The sequence below is a fragment of the Daucus carota genome, chromosome 4, assembly GCF_001625215.2.
Source record: "Daucus carota subsp. sativus chromosome 4, DH1 v3.0, whole genome shotgun sequence".
NCBI lineage: Eukaryota > Viridiplantae > Streptophyta > Magnoliopsida > Apiales > Apiaceae > Daucus > Daucus carota.
The window spans coordinates 36,955,674-36,971,007 of NC_030384.2; the positions used below are offsets into that span (position 1 = coordinate 36,955,674).

Consider the following 15,334-nt stretch of genomic DNA (forward strand, 5'->3'; position numbering starts at 1 on the left):
AACCAAAAGCAATTATCAAGAATTGTGTTGTATTCAGCTTTCACAAGAAAACTAAACATAATATCTTCTATTTATTAGCACAGGGACAACACATTTTCACTCAAGAATATGATTATCTTTTTCCCAAGAGAAAAGCATGTATAATTTTGGCAATACAAACAATTAGTAGTTAACATTATTGTCAAAGAAATTGGTTATGTTCGATTATTATATATAAACTATCTATGCACTCTGCACCTAGTTACCCCGACTCGGCAATAATTTGAAAATTTTATATGGTTTTGACCTAAAATAAGTGTCGGAGTGTACATATCCATGTCCGAGTGTCAAATGTCAGACATGAGTACGTGAGAAAAAAAATGAAGAGTCGAGATAACGTAGCTCTGCACTCTACTGAAAATGAATTTTTAATATTTATGTTCTTAAAACCAAACTTATTTAAAGGGAATAGAAGAAGAAAAGAATCAAAGGGAAAAATAGTAAGAGCCCCTAAACGAGTATAAAACTTGTAAATGCACCACCTCCAACCAAATAACTTTAGCAAAATTTTGTTTCCGTCACTCATGCCCATGTCTCATTCATATCCAAACATAGCTCAGAACAAATGGCATAAACCAAACCCCAAAATTAATTTAATAATTAAAACATACTTCAAAAATATTTACTATTAAAAAATGTGTATACTAGTACATAAATTGAACACTTTTTAACAGCCTTTTCTACTTTGTGTTCTGGAGACTCTGAAAACTACAAACACACTTTGCTCATCAGTAATCTCACTTGCTCTTCAACTTCATAACATTTCTCTCTTTTCCACAAGACCCTCTTCAAGAAATCTACTCTTGTTGATATATTTGCCAAAAAGATCACTTCTTGCTTGTTATTGAGCAAACATGATCAATCTTTCAGATTTTTACCATGTGATGACTGCAGTTGTTCCACTCTATGTAGCCATGATTTTAGCTTATGGCTCTGTGAAATGGTGGAAGATATTCTCTCCTGACCAATGTTCAGGGATCAACCGTTTTGTTGCTCTGTTTGCAGTCCCTCTTCTTTCATTTCACTTCATTTCTTCCAACAATCCTTACACTATGAACTTCAGGTTCATTGCTGCTGATACACTTCAAAAGATCATTATGCTTGTTGTGTTAGCTATATGGTGTAGAGTGAGCAGAAGGGGGTGTTTGGAATGGACTATTACACTTTTTTCACTGTCCACTCTGCCAAACACTCTTGTCATGGGCATTCCTCTGCTTAAAGGAATGTATGGGGAGTTCTCAGGGAGCTTGATGGTGCAGATTGTTGTGCTTCAGTGTATTATTTGGTATACTTTGATGCTTTTCTTGTTTGAGTTTAGAGGGGCTAGGATGCTGATTTCTGAACAGTTTCCTGACACTGCTGGCTCTATTGTTTCCATTCATGTGGATTCTGATGTCATGTCATTGGATGGAAGACATGTTTTGGAGACTGAGGCTGAGATTAAGGAGGATGGGAAGCTTCATGTTACTGTTAGGAAGTCTAATGCTTCCAGGTCTGATATTTATTCGAGAAGGTCCCAGGGGTTGTCGACGACCCCTAGACCTTCTAATTTGACTAATGCGGAGATTTATTCTTTGCAGTCCTCAAGAAACCCGACCCCGCGAGGGTCGAGTTTCAATCACACTGATTTTTACTCTATGGTTGCTGGGGGTGGGAGGAACTCGAACTTTGGTGCTTCTGATGTTTACGGGCTTAATGCCTCGAGGGGGCCTACTCCTCGGACATCTAATTTTGAAGATGATGGTGGAAACGGGAACAAGTCCAGGTTCCACCATCACGGGCAGCCGGGTAACATGCATAATTACCCGGCTCCCAATCCGGGAATGTTTTCTCCCAAGACAAATGGAACATCAGCAGCATCCAAGAAGCCTAATGGACAAGGTCATAACAAGGCAGAGGAAGGCACTAAAGATCTTCACATGTTTGTGTGGAGTTCTAGTGCATCTCCTGTGTCAGATGTTTTTGGAGGCCATGAATATGGAGCTTTAGACCAACCTGCACCTAAAGATGTAAGAGTAGCTGTTTCTCCAGCAAAAGGTAATTTTTTGAAATTACTTAATTTAGCTAATTACTTGTGAGTCCTGTGTTCTGTATGTTTGCTTGCTTTAGGTCATTTTTCAACATGTACTTATGTTTGTAATCTTTATACTTCAGTTGAGGGTCATAGAGCTGATAATCAAGAAGAATACATGGTGGAGAGAGATGAATTCAGCTTTGGGGACAGAGAAATGCACAAGCATGAAGGTGGTGAGAAAGGTGGAGATAACAAAGCTAAAGTCATGCCTCCAACAAGTGTGATGACCAGGCTCATTTTGATCATGGTCTGGAGAAAGCTCATCAGGAACCCCAACACTTACTCTAGCTTGATTGGGCTCATCTGGTCTCTAGTTTCATTCAGGTAAATTATTTACTTGCATTATTTTAGCCCATCTCTTTCAATATCCACAAAATAACTTGAGCAAATCTGTATATTTGAAGTTATGTATAGTCTATTTTTGGTTTCTTGAGGTTGTAGTAATAAACAGTTGCTTGTGGAAATGGTATCTTGTAGGTGGCATGTTGAAATGCCTGCCATAATTGCAAAGTCTATATCCATACTGTCTGATGCAGGCCTTGGCATGGCCATGTTCAGTCTAGGTCAGTACTAAACACATCCTTTCATATCTCATCTTATATTCTGCTGCTAGATCTCTTTTATGATAAAGATCACTGCCTCTCTGCCTTTACATTATTAAATGTAGATCTGATTAAACAAAGTGATTTTAAAGCTCAAGTAAGATAGCACTCTTTGTCATCAATGATGATAACCTGTAAACATGCTAAATGATGGTTCATCATAGGGTAGGTGCATATTCTTGGTTTAATGATGTCTTATAACAATGGTGAGGTCAGGCCTTAGCTAACTTCACTGACATGAACAAGAACAAGCACAAGCACAATCTTGTTTATTACTACTACTACTCTTAAGTAATTATGCATCCAACTACACATCTTCAATGTGGCCGATTCCTACCCAAATTAAGGTCTAAAGTGTGAGACTTTATGGTATAAACCAACACTTGGTGCTTTAAAAAAAACAATTTTCATAATTTAATGCAACAAGACTGGCTGTTTTAACTTTGAAAGATACTACAGTTCTCTCTCATGTGATGTACTATTATATTGCATTGTAGACCGGGACGGAACTAGGAAGAGCGTTACCGAGACTGAGTCGCAAAATTAGTGAACCATTTTATCTTAAATCAAATTCCATACCCAAAAAATAAGTTTAAAATTAACTTTGAACTCCAGCAAATCCCGAATAATCAATAAAAAAACTATACTTTATAATTTAGTCGCGAGTCATTTTAAGTCGTTTTTAATCCTGATTCCGTTACTGCATATAGAAGTGGACATACAAAGGTAGAGTGGAAGTAAGAATGATGAAGTGGGGTGGTGGTGATGATGAAAGGGTGTATGATAAAATGAGAACATAAAAACTGACAGAATGTGGGTGGGGTGAAGGTGGAGGAATTGATTAGGGAGTGTTGTTTTTGTGTTTGTGACAGGTCTGTTTATGGCATTGCAACCAAGGATCATAGCATGTGGGAATTCTATAGCAACTTTTGCCATGGCTGTCAGATTCCTCACAGGCCCAGCTGTCATGGCAGCTGCTTCCATTGCTGTTGGTCTCCGTGGCACTCTTTTACATGTTGCCATTGTCCAGGTTAACTCAAACACAAACCCCCCATAGTTTCATGTCATTGCTCATATATAAACACTTTATTGTTGCATGCTTTAGTTCTGTATATGATTATATATACTGTTTTTGGTACAAGTCAGTAGTCAGCTTTCTATTAAGGTATTATATGTGGCCAGTCATCTTTTTCTTTCTTGTTTATGTCCATTAGGACAACTCTTAGTGGGTATCTTCTGTAACTATTATTACTTGTTTGAAAACTTTTGCAAAGTTGCTGCTTCTCATCTTTTTTTAATATCAGTTTTTGAATTTGGCCCTCATAATATTCCTGAACTATCAACTACAGACATGGATTTATCATATTTCACTATCTCACAAGATTCCATTTAAGTACTTGCTTAGATTTGGTTGGTTTTGTGTTGAATGATTTTCTCACATTGTTATGTGTGGAATGCCAGGCAGCTCTACCACAGGGAATTGTCCCCTTTGTCTTTGCTAAGGAATACAATGTACATCCTGACATTCTCAGCACCGCGTGAGTAGTCTATTTCCCGGTTCCGTCGTATTTTTGACAAGTTTCGAACACTCGACCTGATAACGAATAATGTGAGCTAACATATCTGCTTGGTTTAATTGCAGTGTTATATTCGGAATGTTAATTGCTCTGCCCATCACACTGGCTTACTATGTTTTGTTGGGACTATGAAGTAGAGATTATCATTATCATCCTAATCAGCTAACTTGATAAAGCAAAAAAAAGAAAAAGGAATTATTGAAGGTGTAGAGCAAAGGAGTAAAGAGAAAAGGCTATGAAATGGAGCACAAGTGTGAAATGAAAAATCTCTCTTGCTTAGTTAAATTGTAAAATCATGTTTTAGTTAATTCGTTAGGGGGTTTTATTCTAATGATATTTTTGGTTTTGTAATAATTATTCTTAGAACTTGTGCTTACATGAAAGTAACATAAGTGTTGATGTGATGATGCCTCTTCTCATGTTACACCCTCTATCTAATATTCCCTTTTGACCATAAGCTTATTTTATCGTAAAAGCTCCTAACTTTTGGTATTATATTCTGCAAAGTTTTATCTTTTTTATGAGATGGTCCTGTCCATCCACAAGGAGATGTTAGGTTGATTTTTTATTTTTTTTTATATGTGCTTTTTATAACTAGTCGAAGCTTTATACAATTTTTATGGAACCAAATTTAAAAGTTTCAAGAGAAGAGATAAAATCCCAAATGTTATAAATATTAGTGAGTTACGACTTGAATATGAGATTTTTCTCATAAAATATTTGTACACAAATTTGATAAGTGTTTTTCGACGTTTCTCATTTGCCAACATATCGTTTTTATATATAGATAATTTTGGCGCAGAAATTAAACTGATATGTACTGGAATTCCCACTTAACATCATATATATATATCTGATTTATTATTTCAAATATATTTTGAGACAACTAAATTTTTTTTAAATATTATTGTAAAATTGAAAAACAAAACAGGCCACTTATTTTTGTTTGCATAAAAAACAAAATGGTTAAGCAGCAGCATAATGATAGGTAGTTTGATTTAAAAATGGAGGCGTGCAGATGGTGTTGTAGGAGAGGGGCCACCACCCAGTGAGTTTGACATGATGTCACGCTCTCGAATATCGGGAGACAACCGTTGTGGTTAAAGTTCTTTCAGTCTCTTTCGCTCGCCAGTGGGCCCCTTTCTTTTCTTTCAAATAAATAAATAAATTATAATATTATTATTGTATTTTTGTAAATTTAATTTGATTGATATAATCAATTTTGCTAACTACATTGAGTTCTCTACAAAAAATTTAAATAATATCCCGTAACGAAAACACCTGTAAAATATTTCTAAAATATTGTGGATTACATATATCGTGCTAACAGCCTAACACCGACAAACTACTCGTATTGTTAGCGAAAACACCTGCAAATCATTTCTAAAATATTGTGGATTACATACATCGTGCTAACACCAAACAAACTACTCGTATTGCGATATTGTTATGAAAATTTTTAATATATCAGACCACAGACTTGAGGTAAATGTTTGGTCTGTTTCTTCAACACGAAATCAACTTGTTTGTATGATTTGCGTAAAGAGGTTATAAATGATTTCCGATTTTGTAAGTCAAAGTTGGAGAAATTAAAAATATTTATTTTTCTAGTGAAATATTTAAAACTTAGTTTTATAAAAATACATAGAATGATCTAAAAATATATTTATAATATTTTATTATTATTAACAAATTTTATGTATAATTATAAATATTTAAAAAAATATTTAGACATATAAATTAAAAACTTTTACTTTTAAGTAAAAATAAATTCGATTATATATAATAAAAACTTATTGTAAGTTCCGCGGAACAAGTTTTTCGTAAATATCACTTCCTTGATCCTTAATTAATTAATATCTATTTTCAATTTCAATTTTTCAATGATATGTTCATGGGTACATGCTAAATATCAAATTACATGTATTTAACTTTTTTCTTTTGACAAAATGTATTTAACTTATTTTGATTGACTACTAATACTTATTAATAATGGTGAAACCCGCTATATACAAAAACTCCACATATTAAAATAAGCTAAATATATTAAATTTAGTGTTTAGTATATATGTCCTGTCACACACGGTAACTCAACCCCTTTGAATTTTTACACATGATTTAATTTGTCAGATGATTGTACAATTTTTAATTGCTACATTACTGATATATTCTCCATTTTGATTACACTAAATAGCGATTGAAACATAACTAAACACAATAATCAAATTTAAGAAGAGAATCTTAAAGTGGAGATGTATAGAAAATGACTGCTCAGTCCCAAGAGAGATTTCATACTACAATGTAGCTGAATATATACAAATCTCAGAGATGGACAGATTAGGTTGAACTGTTGAAGTGTTTCCCACTAACTCTGGCTGGTCGGCTTTTTTCGTGACAAGGCCATTTTAAATTTAACATTTATTTTGTTATATTTCATGTTGTATAGCTATTTCGTTTCTCTGTTTTAAATCAATGAATAACATCAATTCATGTTCACGAGTTAGATGATCAGATATCTTGTGCTCGCTCCAGCTAAGCAGTAAGCACCATCCTTACTTTACGACAACGTGAATTGTTTTGAAAAAATGTAAAAGAGTTGACAAGAGATTGAAAAATCAGCATGACCATTTAAATCAATTCAGCGTGACACTTTTGTTAATAAAATGTTAAGCTTAATAATATTTTTCACAATTTTATAATATCATACTCTCTCCGTCTCGATATATAAGTTGCTTTTGACTTTTGACTAGTCAAATTGATGACTGAAATTTATAAATATTATATAATTGAAGAAAAAAAAATATTGTCAAAAGGTAAATCAAGTCTATTTTAATATGTAACTTCTTATTTTGTAAAACAATAAATAAATATTTTTTAATAGCTGATCAAAATTTAGTTAATTTGACACTTGGAAAAACAAAAAAGACTTATAAATTGATACGGGAGTAATAAAGTTCACCTCGCGTTTTTAAGTTCTTTTCGACGAAATATTGTTGTGTCTCTGCTACTTCGTTTTGTCACATCTTGGTATTGATATGTTCCATTTCCGATAAGTTACATAATTATATTGTTCGATTGAGTTTCATGTCAGCAATTTAAAAAAAGTTTCAAAATCCCGAATTACATGTGTCGAGATTCCAATAATCAGAATTCCATAATGTTGTGTTTGGTTGGGGTGAATGATTCCGGAAAGAATGGAATGAAAAATAAACTATTTTATAAACAATTTTTAAGAAATTTCATTCATTCCTCCATTCCATTCCTTACATCATGTGCTAAAGTTCACACCTTCACTTTGAGATGGAATGCTCCATTCTCTCACATCCTCAATTTCCTCTCAAATCTCATCATAGCAATTTTGCACTTCCTCGATTTTTTTTAAAATTTTCTTCCTATCACTATTAGTTTCAAGTATTTTTACTCATTTCATTTCATTCCATTCCATTCTCCCCAACCAAACACAAGATAAGAGTTTGTCACTGACAATGAGCTTATGCGAGTATGTGTAGGTGATGAAGCGAGTATGTGTAGGTGGATGGGTGATGATGAGATTGATGTCTTGATTTCATATATTGATGGGTTTAAATAGTTGCATGCAAGATTTTTCTTTGAGTTTATTATTTTGACCGAATCATTTCCAGCAGGTCGTGTCATAGTTTTGTGTTTAAATTTGGGGTCTTCACACTAAAAGCCAGCATGAGCTCACGATACTTATCGTAAATATTCATAACCTTAAGGTAATTATTAAATGAGAGCTTGATTTGGAAATTAATGTCCGGCTAACGTTTAATCTAACATATAGATGTATTATTGAGAAAGTTTTTTATACAAGAATTGTATCATTATTAAAGTCAAAAATATAATGATACTGGTAAGAAAAGTCAATTTCATGATTGTATCATAAAGAATATTTCTAATTTACATTATTAATTTAATACATGCCCCCGACCATAATCAAACTTTTATATGTTTAACTTTCAATAATGTAATATAGGTATCACGTTTTTGTTAACATTCCACCCCGGGAAGGAAAAAATGAACCCGTAATGAAAAAGAAGAAAGATTTTTTTTTTTTTTCTTCTTGTTTTGTCATAAAAAAAAAAAGAAAGAACTGATTTGCTCTTTCTAATACTTTCATGTTGGGCACATATAGTATCGTTGCAATAGAATTCATGAACATTGCAAACGGGCTGTTGGTCCACAGGGAGAAGACGTCAGTCCATTATTAAGGTCCATTAACTTTATCAGCCCAATAGAATGCAGCCCACACTGGGAAATATGAGATTGAGCAAACCAGTTGTGTGAATTATTGGTCTTAACAGTGTTGGGTATGTGACTGATCCAGGGCGGCAAATGGTTGAATCGAGCCAGTGTCCCTGTGTCGAGAGAAGCTGGATGTCTTAGTGAGCTCCTGAGTCCTGAGTATTATTATCTCTGCAGTTAAGTGTGGTGGAGTGGAGTTTTGGGATGAAATACTATTACTCGTTAACAATGCATTGCCCGGAAGTTTGCGTACACTGTTTGCCCGCATCTTGAGGTTCTAATAAAATATAGTTTAATAACATATTTTTAATTATTTTTTTTTTTAAATAAAAGTTTCAACATCAAACGTTTTTTCAGAATTTTTTTAAAAAATATATATATTGTAAGTATACTTTATAGGAGTCTTAAAATGCTTGTCAAAAAGTAGCATAAAGAACTTGGTGGAACGGAGAAAGTATAAAATTGTATAATAGCTCAGTTCAAAAGATTTTTTCATTTTAATTCTTTAACGCAGACTTCTGCTCATTCTTGATATTCGAATAGTTTTATTACACAACATGTTGCATGTAATTTGTCAAACTTTGCTACAACTATCGATTGAATTGCTCATTTGAACCCAGAGCTCTGCCAGTTGAGTATTCCTAGTACTGTATATGTTTAACAAATATCAGTTGCAAGAACAATGTCTCTGACATTTTCTGAGCGGAGTAGTGAAGTCACATCTGAACAAGTGAACCCAGCAGAGATAAGTGGAAGCATAAATATTGTTTATATTCAGATTATGTAGTTATCTAGTAAGGGTACACGAATTTTAAATGTAAGGGTCCATAGCTCAGTGGTAGAGCAATTGACTGCAGATCAATAGGTCACCGGTTCGAACCCGGTTGGGCCCTTCTTTCCCAGAATTTTTTTTCCCATAGTCAATTGTACCAGCCTGAGAACTCGCGTGGCCCCCTTTTTTCCCGGTGAACAATAATGGCACCAACAGATTTTATTTTATTTTTCCCAGTGAACAATAATGCAGGCTGATCAAACTCAATTATTTCATTCCCTCACAAGTCACAAGGTAGACTACAAAGCAGTGCATTTTGTTTTTTACCTGCATTTCATTCATCGACGAAAAGAAAACTGAATCTTGATGTAATTAATTTGTTAACCAAACAAACTCTAGTACTTGGTAAAAATGATGTATGCGACCAATTGCATCCCGAACGTGACATTTTTCTTGTTAAAATGGTGTATGCGGCCAACCGCATCTTAACGTGACTTGTTCAGTGTACAAATGTTCAGTTGAGGTGACTATAACCTAACCCACCCAAACAACCACGTATCCTGTGTTTTAATGTTGATTTGTAATTTTGCACCAGAGAACATCCATGCTTATACTTCGGGTTCAACCCAGGTCTCACATCGGAAAGATAAAGAAGATTTATCTTGAATATAAGCGGCCAATGAACTTCATTATTAATATGAGGCCTTTTGGGAGAAGTCTGAAAACAAATCCATATGGGTTTGACCACGGTCAGAGCGGACAATATCATACCACGCGGGGTTAACAGGTGTTGTGCGCCAACACTTCTCTCCTCAACAGGTCTTGTTAAAAATAGCCTAACATACATCTTCAATAACTTCTGCTACGGGCACAAAATTTTCAACAAATTTTAATTTTTAAAACGCACCACTAGACAATATCATACCACGCAGAGTTAACGGGTGTTGTGCGCCAACACTTCTCTCCTCAACATGCCTTAGTTAAAAATAGCCTAACATACATCTTCAATAACTTTTGCTACGGCCACAAAATTTTCAACAAATTTCAATTTTCAAAACGCACCAATATTTTTAGTGTCTATAGTTTGTTTGGAGCAAGTGGGAAAGTGGCCCAATGTGATGTACGTTTTGCTTCTTCTCCACCCGTTCAATAATAATTTCATGTACCCAGTCCCACTCGGCCTCATTATTGCCCAAGTTTATATGCCTCCAACTTTTCCTATATTTAATAGTACAATACCACACTCTTCCTAAAAGGAAATTGATATTATCGCCTCCATCTCACATGTTGGGGACACGCGTGTGGCTCTTATTTTTCACTTCAAGTATAATTTTCTCTACACAAAGAGGTATGTTGTGATGATTTTTGTCATGAAATTATCCATTTATGTGCGATATTCATATATACACTATTGTGACTTAATGTTATCGAAGTGTTATTATTATATTTTGCCATTATATATAACTATTTCCAAAGCTGAAATTCATGTATAATATTATTTTAAATTTTATTTATACAATTTTACGGATAGATTATTAAAATCATATAATAAATAATTTGATATATCTATAAATTGTTTTCAGAAAATTGTAATTATTAATACATTCTTCTTCAATTTACTGAAATTCGGTACACGTCCCTTTCTTATAAAAAAAATACAACACAAACTTAATCTAATTTTCAGATCTTTTGTTGAAAGGATATTTTCGACAAACATGCAGGAGAATCTTCAAATAATTGAACTGCAATATTAGTTAAATACATAATTTACACGTGCATACATGGATAATGAAAGTTGTTCCAAGTGTCCCTTCGCAAATTTGCTGGGCGAGCGGCCTGCTGCGTAAAACAAAAATCTGCTGCATGTGGTCTTTTTGTGGTGGAATTTAATGGATGAAACAATTTTATATAAATTAATTAGCAGGAAAAATGGATATGTTAAAATAATATAATAATTATCATACTAATCTAAATGTAATTATTTGGATTCTGAAAATTAAATTGAAGCATGTTCTTTAAAAAAAATGGTAACTATCCCTAGTGAATCTATTTTTAGTGTCTATCTCTGTTTTTTGTTCCCTATTACTATTATTTTAATAATAAATTTAAGGAAAAGAATGTGGAAAAAGAGGGAAAAGTTAAAGAGATGAAGGAGGGAGATGAATTGTTTTTCATAAATATTTGATAGGTAACTGTCAGAGATTATCTAAAAATAGATAATGGGTAACATTTTTCCGATACATTAGACTTTAGGAGCATATTTATGTTATCTATTGGACTGTCAAAATATAGACAAAGAGGCGTGATTTAAGGTTAGTTTGAGTGTGTTGTTAAAAATTGTTGTGCTATCTTAAAAATTATTATTAAAAAAGTGTTATTATATAAATCAAATATATGTTTAATAATCTTTTTCGCTATGTGCATATTTTGAGTTATAATATTGAAAACACTCCCTATGTACCTCTCATTTTTTTACGATTTTTTCACTGTTCGGCACGCATTTTAAGACAATTATGAAACATAGTTGCGTAACTTATTTTTGAGATTTTTTTGTGTATAAAAATTCAAACATCAAATTTTTATTCAAAAGAAAAAAGTTAAAAAAATATATGAAATTATATTTTCTAGGAGCACTAGAATGACATAGGAAGACAGAGGGAATAATGTTTTTGATGAGATTTGAATATTTGATAGTGAAATTTATGATAGTTTTCGAAAAAAGTTGAAAAAAAGCTTTCAGCTTTTTATAAAATACGAGACTAATTGTTTTTCCTTAATATAGTTTTTGGGATAAAAACCGCAGTTTTGGAGATAAAAATTGTTGTTCATAGGAACTTGTTATATATTTTATCAAATAATTTATATAATTTTTTCAACAAAAATTTAGTGTTACATAAGAAAGTCGTGAACACAAATCTAAACTGTGTATTAAGGAATTGGAATAATTTGTATTCGATGCGAAGTTGAATCTAACCTAAGTACGTGTTTTAAGAAATTGGATTTGCATCCGATACAAAATTGAAGTGGAGGAGGGAAGGGAGGTGGAGGTTGTGAATCTTGTACCTTAATTCTAATTTTTGCTGATATATCTATCGTATAATCAAATTCTTAATGATATAATAAACATACGCCACAATTTAAATAATTCAACTCTTTATCTTAAAATATTTAGGCAGTAGTAAAAAACAATACACCATTTGGCGGGCTAAGGCATATAGGTGCTGCGTGGCTGGAATTTTTTTTATATAGCCTTTTTTCTTACATTTCCCTTTTTAACCCTGAAGTATTTAGAATTAGGATCCAATAATGCAAGAGAAACTAATGTTGTGTTTGGTTTGGGTGAATGAAAATGGAGGGAATTTAATGAGATTTGAACTACAATTTAGTTGAATGTATAATAATTTCATTTCTTCCACCATTTCATTCCTATCATACTCGACTAGAGCTCAAACCCTTCATCATGTAAAGGAATGCTCCATTCTTTATCATGCCTATTTTCTACTCAATTCTTATCATACAAAATTTGCCCTCACTCATTTTGTTCAAAATCCTCCATCCCACACTCTATTATTTTCTTTTATTTATAATCATTTCATTCCATTCCATTTCATTTCATTCACCCCAACCAAACACAACATAAGGTGGTCCATATGATTAAAAAGAAGAAAGTCGACATTTTTGATGGTGGTGAGTTATTTATCTCACAGAATAGGAATAAACGTTGGCTCATTACAATTTCCTCTTACTTATATTTTAGAAACTATTACTACTAGCTAGCATGTCTTGTTTCACTAATTGCAGATTTTAATTTCAAGAAAGAAAGAAGAAGTGTAGACTGACACTTTTATAGATTTATTACAAGCAAAGGTTTAAATACTCTACTACTTGAAGTTCAAACAAATAATGAAAATTAGTGCATAAGAGATTTTTAACTTTTACATAAAAGTTGATATTCTTAAATTGTGTGCAAAGTTGGTTTATGATCACAGAATCCAAGAAGACCCACCTACCAAGATCTCAAATTATCAGAGTACCACTAGCTGCTCTACTTTCTTCTTGGATCTAACACTTTGCAAAGTACTTGAAATACAGTAAAAAGATAAATACCATTGGCTAATAAGTGAAATTTACATAGAAAATTAAACAGTGAAATTTACATAGATAATCAAAACAGTTTTATGTATTTATGTTTTATGTACGGGTTTTAGGCATACCTTTTGTAGTTTTGTGATAGTTTAGTAAAATAATTAACAATATTTTTAGATGATAATAATTATTTAAAATAAAAATTATACTGAATACTTATAAGAAGCTAATGTATAATTTTTTTTATAAGAAACAAAAATTATATGAATATTTATAAGAAACTAAAAACTAATTTATATTTATATAAATATAATAATCATATAAATTTGCATATTTATGTATGTTATCCATGATTTTTTTTTGGATGAATGTGTTTTAGTTAATTGAGAAAAAATAATTGAATTATTGACGGTAAAACTTCGAAATTTTTGGCGAGTACCCCTGTTCTCAGAGGATTTACAGCCTCGAGGGTCCAGGTACGTTCGTCCAATGATTTTAGTAGATTTTATATTGTGGCTACTAAAAATCCGATTGAGTTGAAAATTATAAAATAATCATTAATACAGGGACATGAGGGGCCAATTTTTTTTATTTTATATTTTGCCAGATGAGGGGCCAAATTGAAATTGGAGAATCTTTCAGAGGTTCACGTGGGGTCATGGAATCAATCAATCTTTAGTGTTATGGCATTCGCCCTATCAGCACCAAATCAAAGTTTTTTTTTTATAGTATCTCAACTTGAATATAATATAATTTAGTCTAAAATTTGAAAGTATTGGCCCTTGTTTTTGGACCAAATGCGCTACTGAAAAGAATTAATTTATTGAGAAATTCTTAAAATAATAATTTTATTTAACTTTTTAACTTTAAGTCACTAATTTTTGACTTTACAAAAAAAGTATTTCATAATTGTTTGAAATTGAAAATATATTTGAGATAGATTAAATATATTTTCAAATGATATAATTTCCAAAAAAATTCTTAAATGCATAATTTGTGTAATTGCTTGTTAAATTTTTTATGCAGAGGCCAAATTAAGGCAGTGTTTGATATTGTTGTTGACAATAACAGTAGCTTCTTGCTCTACTGGTGAAAATTTGGTAAATCTAAAGCAATTTTCATAAATAAAAATTTTTAGCTCAAATTTTTTTATGAAAAACAAATCATGTCATGGTTTTGCAAAAAACTGTTTTCCGGCTTTTGTTAGCAGCCATAGATTTCGCTATTGAATTTCATAAAATTTATATTTTTTATATTATAACTTAAAATATACAAATATAAAAAAATTATAAAATAGTTATCTGAATTTTGCAATGACACGATTTTATTACATTATTAGTGGAAAGCGAAAGTTAGACATTTGCATCATATGAATTTGTTTAAGTAAATTTGTTTTAGTATTATATCTAAATTCTTGTTCCCCTCTTACGGTCATTTATATACGTTCAGTGTTTGCACGTATGTTGGACTTATATATAATATAATTTTATAATATTTTTTTCAAATTTTTTCTTTTTTTTAATAAAAATTTAAACACTAAACTATCATTCAAAAAAATAAACGTTAAAATATATCACGGAGATATATTTTAAAATTGCCTTAAAAAACATGTCAAAAATTAACGTGTAATTGAGACCGAAGGAGTAATTGATTATATATGAGATTGTAACTAGAAGTATCGTAACAAACTATAAATTATACTATGTGTTTCCGTTTTTGTAATTTTGATAATAGTGACATTTTTCTTTATACGAGCCTCATTCAACTTGCTGGGACTCGGTTTCGGTTTAATCTCATCGAAGCAGGCTGCTATCAGTCTACCACTACCACTAGGCAAGTTGAGCTTTCTATTGTCTAACCGTTAAGGGCTCTGAAATTGACAATCCTTGCCTGATTGCTGACCACTTTACACGTTCATAAC

General features: G+C 32.1%; 1 protein-coding gene and 1 non-coding gene across 2 annotated transcripts; both read left to right on the forward strand.

Moving 5' to 3' along the window:
* The first annotated feature begins 606 nt into the window (after positions 1–606).
* LOC108215516 (probable auxin efflux carrier component 1c) lies at positions 607–4,696 on the forward strand. The gene is made up of 6 exons (XM_017387992.2): positions 607–2,076; positions 2,194–2,437; positions 2,591–2,676; positions 3,588–3,745; positions 4,177–4,253; positions 4,358–4,696. The coding sequence occupies exons 1-6, from the start codon at positions 894–896 to the stop codon at positions 4,422–4,424; spliced, it is 1,815 nt and encodes a 604-aa protein (XP_017243481.1). The 5' UTR covers positions 607–893; the 3' UTR covers positions 4,425–4,696.
* A 4,680-nt stretch (positions 4,697–9,376) lies between these two features.
* On the forward strand, positions 9,377–9,448 carry TRNAC-GCA (transfer RNA cysteine (anticodon GCA)). Its single transcript has one exon. It is a non-coding gene; the product is annotated as a tRNA-Cys (tRNA).
* The last annotated feature ends 5,886 nt before the right edge of the window (positions 9,449–15,334 follow it).